At 41.1% G+C, this 13,459-nt stretch overlaps 1 protein-coding gene across 1 annotated transcript in view; it reads left to right on the top strand.

The window, feature by feature from the left end:
* Window positions 1-8,721: 8,721 nt before the first annotated feature.
* The window catches only part of vaspa (vasodilator stimulated phosphoprotein a), a 38,130-nt gene continuing 33,392 nt past the window's right edge, over window positions 8,722-13,459 (top strand). The window contains exons 1-2 of the mRNA XM_080854709.1: window positions 8,722-8,860; window positions 11,969-12,140. Coding sequence (XP_080710835.1) covers window positions 8,856-8,860; window positions 11,969-12,140 — 177 coding nt within the window. The 5' untranslated portion in view covers window positions 8,722-8,855. The remainder of the gene's footprint in view (window positions 8,861-11,968; window positions 12,141-13,459) is intronic.

Raw genomic sequence — 13,459 nt, 5'->3', positions numbered from 1 at the left:
TGCTTTTATGATTTTGAGGCTATTGTTAAAATTGTTGTATTGTAAACTGCTTTCATGGAGACCTAATTTAAAAAGCATTTCCCTGCTATGATCAACTTTTGGAGACAAACCTTGACCATGAACATAGACAATTTTAAAGATTAAGGGTGGATTAGATGAACCCTTGTTTTTCTATATGTTATACACTTTCAGTTAGACTTTGTGTTGAATACATTTTATTCATAAAAATGTAACTCTACATCCACAGCAATATAAATGTAGTGGAGGGTGTTTTATTTAGATTTGCCAGGATTCCAGTGAGTTAAATGTTTTATCAAACACAATTTTCATTAATAAAATCAAATTAGAAACCATATGCAAAATTAGAGTTTACGCTTTAAGATGCAGAAAATTTTTTAGATGTAGAAACTAGCTGGTTGGTAAAGTAGAAAGGGATTGATATGATCAGATGTAGAAACTAGCTGGTTGGTAAAGAATAAATGGATTGATATGATCAGCCGCTGTGGCTGTCCTGTCAGGGATGTTTTTTCGAAAGTATCTCCGCAAGGCCGCACTGCCAGGATGATGCTCCCGAACATGGATGAAGTATTCATCTGGTCTTCCAGTGGTGAAGCCACAGTCCTCACACACAAAGATCTTGGAGCGGCGTTGGCGATAGGCGTACTGTTGCCTCACACTGTGAATCTTCCTCAGATGGGACTCCAGAGAACAGCGTTGGGTGAAGGCTTTCTCACAGAGCTCACACCTATAGGGTCGAATGCCTTGCAACAAGGCACACAAGACAGTCATCAAACGGGGGTTCTGAAATGTACTTTTGCTATTGCATACTTGCATAAAGAGGAGACACATGCAATTGTATTGGGAGGAAGACTAGTTGGGGACAGTCAATTGGACTTCAGAATGATAAAAAAAAAACTTTTTAAAAAGCTATACAAAGCAAAGGCAAAATTACATTGTTTTACTTTTTAATTCAAAATATCAACTGAATGACACGAAAAGTGCTATTTATGGATTTTTGACAGTGACAAATGACCAATAGTTGTCTGTAGTTTCAGATAATACCCCTAACTATGTTCTTATACAAGTGTTTGATGTTGTTGGCCAGTTTCAGTAGTGGTGTGTCACTTTTGAAACTGATGAAGCCCCAACATGAATGTGGACGTCTGTAACCATGGACCAAGCGACATGATGTAGTCCCTCCTCTTTTGCATATTGGTTGCAATATCTTTATTTTTACAAGACTAGACAACAGTAAGTCACAAAAGAAGTCCTCTTCAACAGTAAGCATGGCATGGCATAGGATGAGCCGCTTCCACAGCAAAATTAGTGTTTTGCGCACTGCCATGGCGTACTTGGTTAGTGAACCTAATCCAACTGTCAGTTTAACCTACTGTCAGTTTCCACATCTGATGTCTCACAGCTGCCTTTTCCTCCCTTTCATTTATTCCATTCTTCAAGCTTCATGGCAATATAGAAATGCAACAAGAGATGTATCTCCATTATCTTAGACCTCACATTTACAATGGCGGTTCACTGACTAAACTCAGTGGAAGGCATTCAGTTTAATAGTTTGTAATTTCTTGGCGTCCCTATATTTCTGATCTGATCGGTGTGAAAACAACACCAGGTTAGACCCACCCACTCTACTGCACGTTTGAATGGAAGTAAAACATTAGTGGGCTTCTTCTACACATGTTTTTCTCATGACCAATCCCATTAGAGTGGTGCAACATTCAACGGTGATCGCCTCGTTTATACCCTCGCTGGTGTGAGGTGTATGTGCAAGCCTAGGTGACTCTAAAGCAGGGCTGCCCAATTTGGGGCCCGCGGGCCAAATGTGGCCCACGCTGGATTTATTTTGGCCCGCGCTCCGGTCAGAATTATAGTTAGAACGTCATTCGTTAGACAGCATTTTAACCCATTTTTAACAGGGTCTCGGTTTCAATGTCATATTTAACTAAGACTGGTTGCAGTTCACTGCTTGGCCACAGTTTTAACATTGTTTCAGATGGGACAAGGGGGGGCGCTATTGACCTTTTGTCAATACAGATCCATATATATGGTTATCTTGTTGCTATGCTAGCCAACTAGCTAGCTTTTACCTTAACCTTAAACGATTTAAATGGAAGAGCTCTGTTTGCATGAAATGATAGCTAGTTATCTAGCTGATGTTATAGTCTTCTCAACTTACATGTATAATGGGAAAAGGTAGAACAAGTTCATATTCATGAGTTCAAATTCAAAAAATGTCAATACGAGTTTAGCAACTGCCAACTGTAAGTACCTAACTTATGTTTGTGTAAAGAATGTTGATATGAAATATGAAATCAACCAGTAGTCAATGTGCAAGCTCTCTCTCTCTCTCTATCTGAGTTGGGGCAGTCTGTCCTTCAGTTGAGGTTAAGGCATGACGCTCTCTTGCTACAAGTTTCACCTGTTCGTGTTGGCTTAACAAATGTTTGTGGAGGTAGCCTTTGGAGTCAAGGGCTGTCACAGCGCTTGTTTCCACGGCACAGCTTACACATAATATCTTTCTCTTTTGACGGATAAATAGAAAATAATGGGAGTATTTCCATCGAAACATCAGCAGTCACTCTTGTTGCCTGCAAGCAATCATGTTTATTAACCTTTAACTTGCTGTTAGTTGATTGGCCATTATATAAGTCCCCTACCTATCTTCCCTGTGTATACTAATAGATTACATTAAATTAGTATGATATGTTAATAAATGTTTCTTTTTTTACCTGAAGCAAATGTTATCTTTCCTCATTATTTTCATCTTGGAGTATACCAGAATGCTTAATTTACATGTTAAAATAACAAAAAGATCTGGGGGGGATACCCCCAGACCCCCCTACAGGGGCTTGGTTTGTCACCTTTTTTAGCCCTTCTGAGTTTGCAGGTATGTATATTAACGGTAATGTGAATTGGGTACAGATATGCAATACATTTCAATATAATGGGACATGACCTAACATGAAACTCTGGTTTTGGCCCGCGGCCCTCCACTCCGATTAATTTTTGGCCCCTGACAAGAAAGAATTTGGGCACCCCTGCTCTAAAGCAAGAGACTTACAGCAATATGACTTTGAAAGGTTTTCCTGTCACCATACTACATGACATACTACATAATCAAAGTTGAAATATACTGATGTGAAATAATTGAATTCTGAGGAAGCCTGGCTTCTGCTAGGAGTCTTGGCCTACTGCCATGTTATCATCTGTCTCTGTAACATGTTTTTGTATGTTCACCTGTATGAGTACGCATATGCCTCTTGAGGTCAAAGGTGTCATTGAATCCCTTTCCACAAAATCTACAAGGATGCCTCTTCACTACACTGTGGCACTTGAGGTGTCGAGTCAGCATCCGCTGCAGAGGGAACCCCTTGTGGCACACTGGACACAGGAAATCACTGGGGCTGGAGGCAACATGGGCCTGTGAGGAACGGGAGATTGGAAACCAATTACTTTCATAAAATCAGAATCCAAGCTTATTTCTGACCAACACATGATAAATCAGTTACCTTCAGTTGTGGTGCTTCTGGTACAACATTGCTGTAAAAGGGGTTTTGAATCGAATGCTGAATGGGCAGTGAATAGCACTTGTGGAAGGCTTCTAGCATAGCCTTGGTTGGTTGTGGGCGCTGCTCTGCTCCAGGTTCAAGGCGGTCCTCAAGCATAGCCCTCTTGGTTGGGTGTGGCTGCAGTTGAGGTCCAGGCTCAGGGCGGTCCTCTAGCGTAGCCCTCTTGGTTGGGTGTGGCTGCAGTTGAGGTCCAGGCTCAGGGCGGTCCTCTAACATAGCCCTCTTGGTTGGGTGTGGCTGCTGCTGTGCTCCAGCCTCAGGGCTAACAGGAGGTTCTGCTGGGAGGTGGTAATTGCCTGTAATTATATGATCTGATTGGTTTAAATAATGAAATGTTATTTGATGTAGTGCTCCCATAACTGTGTTATTTGTGCAAAAAATCTGAAAAGCTGGTAGAATGGCAACTAACTGGCCCTAAGTGTTATTAACAGCAAATAATTGGTGATCAATTTAGGGAATAGGAAGGGGGGACCTATTCATTAATTAAGGGTCATCAAGTTTGGCCCTTCAGATAAATATTTTAGATTTCCTGCTGATAAGGATTTGAAGAAACGATATTTAGATAAAAAACCTTAGGCTATTTTATCTAAGCAAACTCTTTTGAAGTGAGTGAGCATCTTTTATTTTTTTCCTCAAAGCATTTTGACCTGGGTCATCTTTTATGTAACAGACATATTGACAAAAAGAGATTTATATTTGTATTAAATTAATGTTCATGTTTTTATCACATAAAATCAGTGTTTTTGTCTACGGATGTTTGTCATGTGTTGTACTCTGTTCTTTTCAATCCTACATTGAACCTTGCTTTTTAGGACTAGGATTTACTGCAATCTGTTGTGTTGAAGTTGCAACTGCATCAATGATATTTAATCCAATGGAGTAAAAACTTATCACAGATGTATCCTAGCCTCTGTGCGCAATTAGAATTACTTTTCATACAGTTTTAGAGAATTTCAAACCTAATTCTAATCCCATTCTATAAGTACTGACAAGCATTCGTAATGTACCAAAGTGTGAAGTACAGAGTATTCATTTGTAAAGTATATATGCATTATGGGAAGCAAGAACAGAATATCCAAGATGTTATCCAGGATATATTCCTATTTAATCCAACAAACCCTAGTTAAAGTTCAAATGAAAAGGCAAAATAGAAAAATATGATTTCAAACGTACCCGTTTCTTTGGGTTCTCTCCCCCCAAAAGTAATTCCCTGTTTCCGTTTCACCAAGAATGATCGAGGCATTCTCCTGTTAGAGTTAACACCGTTTTAAAAGAAATATCCCACTAAAGACCTCAACCTCTCAGCCAGCCTCAGTCAGTGCATCAACCTCTTCTTGTACTCTCCTCAGTGTTGACATAGAGAAAATCACTGTCCTCATTTCCATAACTCTTCCTAGGTGCACTGACTGACGTGTACACACCTGTGTGAAGATGCATTTGCACAGCTTTAACTGGCTCCCTACAGGTTTTGCATGCCAGGTAAGAACAATCTGGTCTCCCCATTCAACTAGACCAGATGCAAATGGTCAGCTGCCTGGCCAAGGAGAGGCCTTGGAGGAGTAACAGAAGCATGCACAGCTCCACATGCAAGTAAAAGCATGCTTTCATTTCACTTGAGTCCATTGTCTGATGGATTTGAGTGACTATGGTTCTCAGACAAAAGCCATTCAAATGTGTCTCTTACTGTTTACTGACTGTTAGTCATGTGATAGTTTCTCAAGTGCTCTTAAATACTCCTCCTTCGTGTTTATTAAAACATCAAAAAGACAAAGTTGGTAATGAGATAGTGGTTGTAATGTGGATTTGGTTGGACATAAATGTATCTTCATTTTATTCATTCATCTTTAAAGTGAAAGCCATAATGTGGGAGAGAAGATAATGAAGTGATACTTCATGTATGCCATTGTTTTGTTCTTGTAGGCCGGTTACATCATTTAGCTCAACAGTTGTGCCATAAGTAAGCTGTAGATACAGCACAAACTGCATCTAATGGCTGAGCTGTGAACAGTGCGTGAGGTTCAGTTCTTTGAATACTGAGAGGCAAATGAATTGGCCAGGACACACACCACTCGCTATGCAAATGTCCTCAAGGTCACACCATTACTGAAAAGCTTTTTGATTTGTGATCGTGCTCGACTGTTCCTTCTTGTAGAACACATAGAACATTTGACAAAATCACTCTTTGTCTAATACCGTAATTACATACAAATGCAGTGTTGTTCAGAGGAGTTCAAATCTATAGTGACAAAAAGGCAGAACGACAAAGTAACAGAGAGAAAGACAGAGACAGATGACAAAGAGTGGATAACATCAGGAGGTGAAATTATACTTTAGGATTAAACTAAATCAAATACAACTTCAGGAATGCTTTCAACAGAAAACAAGTCTGAGTGATATTTGCTAATATTATGGAAGGCCTCCAGAGACAAAGACGGTCTTTGGGCATGCACTGTTCTCATTTGATTTGCATAGTAACTTGAGCTATGACCAGGTAAAGGAACCATGTTTGACTGTTAAATGTTGCCTACTGTAATGTGAGCCTTTCCAGTACAACTTTCAAGTTTTTAGTGATTCTAGTATGTGTCCCACAAGGAACATCACACACATGCATCTAAACTCACTTAAATCATCAAGGCCCTCCCTGTCTCAAGTAGAGACATTTACTATTAAAGGATTTGGAATTCTGTAGCTTTCAGAAAATTACCTCTGAACTTCAGGCCCTCAACCTTTGGCATGTGTATTCTTTAATACTTTGAACACTGTTGGATTGGCTGATGGTATTCAGGCTTTATGTTTGGATTGGCTACACAAGACGATGTCTCACTGACAATAGATACCACTCTGTATCAGAATAAATGCCCTTGATGATGATACCAAAACCCTTACTGTTCATTCATCTGGAAATAGTTCAATTGTACTTGGGGACTTCAGAGAAACCATTATTTTGAGCTGCCAGCAAGCAAACTTTTTGTGCTGTGATAAGCTGCTTCACTAGAATGTGTCAAGTCAAATTGGTGTGAAAGAGGGCTTAAGTTGCATGTTGCTATTTTAAATAAATCGATGGTCATAATACTAATCACCAACTGCTTTATATGTCATCTTTAGGCATAATGTGCAATATCCACATCCATCTTCAGAAATCCATAGATTTTCCCACTTGTCTTGGTCTCAATAGTTCAGCCAATGGCTAATACACATGTTCATTCCTATGATTCCATCTAACAACTTTTCAATCATTACAGTTTATTTAAAGGTAGGCTATGTAACTATATAATCTTAAAGGTAGGCTATGTAACTATATAATCTTAAAGGTTGGCTATGTAACTTTATTATCTTAAAGGTAAGCTATGTGACTAATCTTAAAGGTAGGCATCAAAGAGCTGTACCAGGGTAGGGCACAGCCAGAGAGCTACATTCCTTTAACAAGGCTGGATCTGACAGTGTCCCCGCCCTTGAGCCAGCAGCAGATGGTGCCAGCGTTCCCCAGCCTGGACTATAAGAGAGGAGCAAGTCGCCTGCTCCAGCACCTCCAGCTTGGACCTGGGGACCCCGCTGTGACCGTGCCAGAACCGCGGCTGGGCATGCCTGCCAGCCCATAGCGGAGGTAGGACACTGCCACACCGGGACCCCTTGGACCCGCCGCTGCCTCGACTGCCGCCCAGCTAGGGAGCAGATCCGCCTTAGGGCCCCAGCTCTCTGGAGCAAGTGGAGCACATCCTGCGCTCCCCTCTGAACGATATCCCTCTCACCTACCTGGGACACTGGGTCCACTACCTCCTTCGTCCACCCCGGCGTGCTGCCCGGAACCGAAGAGCCACAACCACCAGGCAGGGCAGGCACAGGGCAGGCACCACACTGCTACTGTCCAGAGGGCGTGGGTGAAGAGGAAGAGGTTGCTGCAGGTGAGGGTCACCGGGTAGGCAAACACCATGCCATACCCTTCCCCGAGGGCAGCACGCCAAGACCATACATGCAGCTGAGGATCTGTGCCAGCGGAGCTGCATGAGGCTAGAGGCGAGCAAAGCGACGCCAGCTGTGAGACCCCCTGGAGCAGTGAGAACCCCAGGAGCAGTTCACTGACATCTCCGCAGTCCAGATAAAAAACTGCACATGCACCAACCTGGTCTGGAGATGCACACCCCATCATCCCAGAGGCCCTGTTTGCCTGGTCACTGAACTGCCCTCCTGAGCAACCGTGCTTTTGCTTGTGGACTTTACCGCATCCATGTGCTTTTGGTTTCTCACCCTGTATTTCCAGGTCCTGTTTGTGCGTTCATGCTCTGTGCAACTTCTCTGGTTTTGGACTCTGCCTGGTTTGACTGGATTTACAGCCTGCCTAGCCAGTGAGTTGAATTGCATCTGCTTTCTCTGTTACTGTGTATGACTATGGACCTGCTCTAATTATTCTGGACGTTTTTTTCTATTGATGTATAAAACAATGCAATTCAGAGAAATTAAGTTAAAAAGTATGCACTCTATAGGCTAGCCTACTTCTTAACTCACATATTGTGTACTGTACACACATCATTATTTTACAGTAAAGTTACATCTTCCGTGACAAGATGTTAGAAGCCTACGGCAGAAATCAAAATAAATCCAAAACCTATTGAGACAGGATTAATAATGACCTTTTTAGGTTTAAGCTAGTGTCTGGCCAACATTACAGGTGGCAGGACGTGCACAGACGGGACTTATCTTTCAGAATGCAGCCTAGGTAGCCCAATAAACAGGCACCCGATGTCTTTAGCCTAGGTCTTTATCTATCAGTAAAATGTAACGAGATAATAATTATCTTAGGTCTGCTCATTCCTGTGGAACCGCTGCAGATTATATTAACTGTAACTGATGCGTAACAAATGTGACAAACTTGGTCAGTAGTCTATATAGGCTGTTTTTGACTACGTTGTGCTGAGTACGGTACGAATTTATTGTTTATAAGAAAAGGGACGATGGCTCAGCGGGTTAGGCTCCTTAATGCTGCAGAACACAAGTAGGGGGCGTTTACTGAAAGTTGCATTTTGGGGAATTGATTCATCTGTTTCAATCGCTTTCTCAAGGCTAAATAAAGCCTTCCTCTCTGCGAACCCAGGAAATCGGTTACGGAGCCTTTGTGAGTTCATTTTCACTCAAACACGACGAGGACTGCATGCGTGTAGTTAGTCGTATTAAAGTGTAATGTCCTATGATCTTTTGGAATTTGTACAGAAAAAGGTGTGATACATCAATAATTAGGCTACGTAATCTAAAACTTAGGTTCGGATCTTCGCCACAATGAGGTAAGGATTTTTTGGAAAATATTGGTTCTTCAGTTGTTATAACCTTGTCTTCAGTTTTAGAGATGACAATTGTGACTTTTTTCCCTATTGAGATGTCGTACAAATTTTAGCATAGAACTCTTGACAGATTGACTGTGACATGTGTGCACAGATAAGAAGCCTAGTCTGCAGTTTGAATTGAACCTAGATAGTATAGATTCAGATTAGATAATTTAGGATGTTAATTACAGATGGAAATCATCACTGTTGTTCCACAGAGGCTGCTTTGAATTTGTAGTTATCACCTAAGGAAAGCATTGTAGTTTATCAGTTAAACCACTACAAGTTTATGACAAATTGAGAAATGAAAGTGTCAATCTTAAGGCTACTGAGTGTAGGCCTACTACTCTAAACCAAGGATCATCACACCTGAATTTTCCCTTGGACTGTAGAAAGTAGTTGGTGTGTTGCAAGTACTATGGTTGATTTCACAAACAACTGTTGTTTGGGTGAAGCACAACTTGTTTCCTTTTATGTCGCCCTTCCTTCATGACGGACAAATGTCATACAGCTGTGCTTCTGAGTAACTTGGAAAAAGTCTCGCCAAATGGTCAGTAAAATGTTCCATAATATCCCAGAGTATGTCTATCATGTGGTCTCAGATAGAAATAAGTCAATCAGATCAATTTGGCTACGGAACAGTTATGGCACAGTTTTGTAAGGAAGTTCAGCAGACATGTTGAAGAGGCAGAGGCATTGCATTCACACAGCAAACTTTGTTAACGTGGAAGAAGATTGCTAGGGCGTAAATACACACCTTTTGGTTTTAGCCATTGTGAACCCACATTTTTCTCAATAGAGGTGCTTATATATTTCACTGATTAAAAAAGTACTGCAGCTGTTTTGTGTCAGATTTTGATATCAATGTATATTTATCATTGATTCGTGAATCATTGAATCATGATGATGTAGAGTAGTCCCTTCATTTCATGGTGATCGCCTACGCATACTGATATGTCTATATAGACAACTTAGATAAGACTTGAACTCTAGAATTCTATGTTCTCTATTTGTATCAAGCAGTGGTTAGCCAAATTTAATTTGGTTTAGAAAAAGCATTCAACCCCACAGCCAGTGTCCTCTCAGATCCATACTACAGGTGTGCAGGGTTCCCAGAACAGGAGGTCACACTCATGGCTACCGGAGTTCAGTAGCAGATAAGTTGTGCATGTCAAGTTCCTCTTTCATTCTTTGAAAGGGAACTAATTCTGAAGAGCTACTTAGGCTATTGTATGAAAACACCACATATCAGTCAGCTGATTTCTACTATTGTTTAGAATAAAAGCACTTTCCCTCTGTTTGTTTTCTACAACATACACTTTGCTTCAATCTACAATCTCCATTGGAATTAGGATCCATTATTCTAAGTGTGCTTGAGAAATGAGGTCTGAGAAATGAGGAGAAATGAGATGTGCAGACTGTTGGGTGAAGACTGTGACCGCACATGAGCACTTTGCAGTTTTGCATTGAGGCTGCAGAGGCAATGAACACAAGAGATGATGTGCTTCCAGTGGGAGGTGTAAATGACACACAAATAGATATAATTACATTTGAGAGGTAATAGATTAGTGATTGCTTCGGAGACAGGTTAGGTTGGTAAATGATGTTGAGGATGGGAACATGGTGATTTGCCATGCAACAGCAAACTATTGCATAGCCCCAAAACTATTGCATAGCTCACCACTATTTCCTGTTTCCCCAAATATCTGTTTTGCTGTGTTCGAGCATGTTCCCACAAGGCCCTAAACCTATACTGTTGACTTGCATATTCATATCAGATTGCCTATTCATGTTAGTGCTGACACCGCTTCCATTTCACAACAACAGCAAGCTAAACAACTTGCCAATCCTTATTTGGTGGCTGTGAGAAACTGTAGTGTCGGAAACTTCAGTGGTCAAAATGTCAGTACGGTGTCACAGGAAGTATCACACACAGAGATTCAGGGTTTACATTGCAGGGGGAGAGGAAGCTACTCGCATGCACATCCTGTCTTCAGCTCAGACAGTCTGTTGAATAGAATAGAATATATTTATTTGTCATTGCACAAGTGCAACGAAATTGAGGTGGCAGCTCTCAGACTTCAGTGCAATTGAAGAGTAAAAAACCAATACAAATATATACAATATAACTATACAGATTTACACTATAAATACTCAGCTTAAGTAAAAACACGTTTTAAAAAAACACACAAAACATATTACACATCATACAGACAGACAAATACAGGTTAGTTTTGTGCATTGTTTAGTGCAATGATAGCTCTTGGCTCTCTACCCCACTCTGGATTGCACCACCTGAGAGTGTTTTGACACACGTCACTGCTATGCATGGTGTAAATGTGACCTATTTCTATTTATGGTCATTTTATTACCATCACTTTTCTGTTTGTGAGAATGCCTCCTCAGTCAATCTGGATACTTACTAATGTTTGTCTGGATACGTGGATTGTTCTCCTTCATGGCGTGGAGGCGGCTTAGACAAATCTCTCCGTCAAAGCATAGACGGTTTGGGGCATTGAGCTCCAAGGGGAAGCATACAGAACATCCACCACTGTCCACCCACTGCTTCTCCTGGCTGGGCAAAGGTTGTAGTTGTGGTATAATATGATGTGTCAAAATACAGGGTTTAGGTTGTTTGGTTAAGATTACTTGAATGTAAGGCGTGGGAGAACCCAGACCAATAGCACAAGGATTTGAACTTTATTTAGTCCTGTGTAGAACTGAAATTATTCATATTTTTTTTTTATCATGTGTTTTACGACTGGATCTTGAGGAAAAGTCTCAGAGATGATAGAATTGAATTGTGATTAGACTCAAGTTAATATTACACAGAACCACCAGTACAGACATGACCCAGTGTTTCCTGTTCTGTCCACCAAATGGGTTTCTCTGCACTAGAGTTAGCATTGGAATCATTCATAGCAAGCAATGTACTGTATCTTACTGTATACACAGTATTTTCAGTCTTATCTTTTGTATAAGTACATAAATAATTCACTTGTTCAAACTAAATGTGGTCATATGTTTCTGAATCCTATCTGGCCCTCTCCAATGTCTCTCTCATGCCAGTGAGACCAGCATCTGCCAGGCTCGAGCTACAGTCATGCTGTATGAGGATGCCACTAAACGGTGGATACCTGCAGGGCCAGGTGTTCAAAGTGTTAGCCGGCTCCAAATATACCACAATACCAGCAACAACTCCTACAGAGTCGTGGGCCGCAAAATACAGGCAGACCAGCAGGTATGATAACTGATGGAGATAATTTCCAAGCAATGTTAATGACTTTAGAATATAATAATCAAGTGCCTTGTATTAATACATTCATTGTATGAATCATGTGCTTATGTCAGCAGGAACATGGCTTTTCTGTCTTTCTGCGTGTGTGTTACTTCGGATATTAGGTGCCACTTAGTCTGCATACAGGGGTGGAGATCCCATTTCAGTGTAGGGGGGGACAATACATGTTAACATTTCAGAGAGTAATCCCGGGGGGGGGGGGGGGGGAGACATGAAAAAAATAGCTTTCACGAGAGCTAGCATAAACTTCTAAATACCGAATTATCTTATCACATCGACAAACATAAAAAAAAATACTCACAGACAAATAATGTTCAAAGTTCAAGAGAACTTGATGCTCAAAATAAGTTCTAAACAGGTTAAGGACGCTCCAATCAACTGAGAATTGAACTAGCAACCTTCTGATTATGATACGACCTCTCTACCCACTGAACCACTCTCACCCCATGCTGATAATACCAGCATTGTTCATGGACCGGACAAAAAAAATGACTAATTAACCTTCAGTTAATTTAACTAATCTGGAGAGGCACTGAGATGAACCCTACATTTATTAACAAGCATTAACCTGCCCTAACTGTCTAGCTAGCTATCGTAAGGGTGTTAATTACAGGTGTTATCGGCAAACGTTCACGTTGTCATATCAATCCATTATTAAACGTATGAATACTTGTGCATATCGATTGGAACTTCGTAAATGGAGTTTAGAAAAACTTCTTCTAACACGTTCTTACTGCGTTTCGAGAATGAGGTAAATATCTTTACATATTGTGTATCATAGCGGGAGAGGGAGGGAGGAAGAAACAATCTCACAAACTGACCGGTGTGGGCAGATTGACTCTCTGGAACACGGAGCTGTCCGTGCCTGGGTGCCATCCGTTTGTACGCGTTACACTGACTGCTGCCTTCTCGCTGAACAAACATTTGTTCAGCTTGATCAGTGGAACGCGTACAAACTAGTGATGTGTCGTTCGTGAACGATTCGTTCATTTTGAACGAATCCTTACAACGACTCGAGAGTAACGAGTCCTCTCAAAAAAAGATTCGCTCTTTTTCTCGTTCATGACCGCGCATCGGGACAACTGGGACTGTTGCATTGGCTAAGCCAAGGAAACAGAATTGATTTGTTGAATGCAGGTCACGTGAAAAATGATCCAAAGACCCGTATCCGAGAGACCCAGTCGGAAAAAGAACGAATCATTTCTGTTTCCTCTAGCTGACTATGCAGGTCACATGGAAAAGGATCCAACGACCCATATCCG

This window comes from Sprattus sprattus (genome assembly GCF_963457725.1).
Source record: "Sprattus sprattus genome assembly, chromosome: 1".
Taxonomy (NCBI): Eukaryota; Metazoa; Chordata; class Actinopteri; order Clupeiformes; family Clupeidae; genus Sprattus; species Sprattus sprattus.
This window is presented reverse-complemented; position numbering and strand designations above follow the sequence as displayed.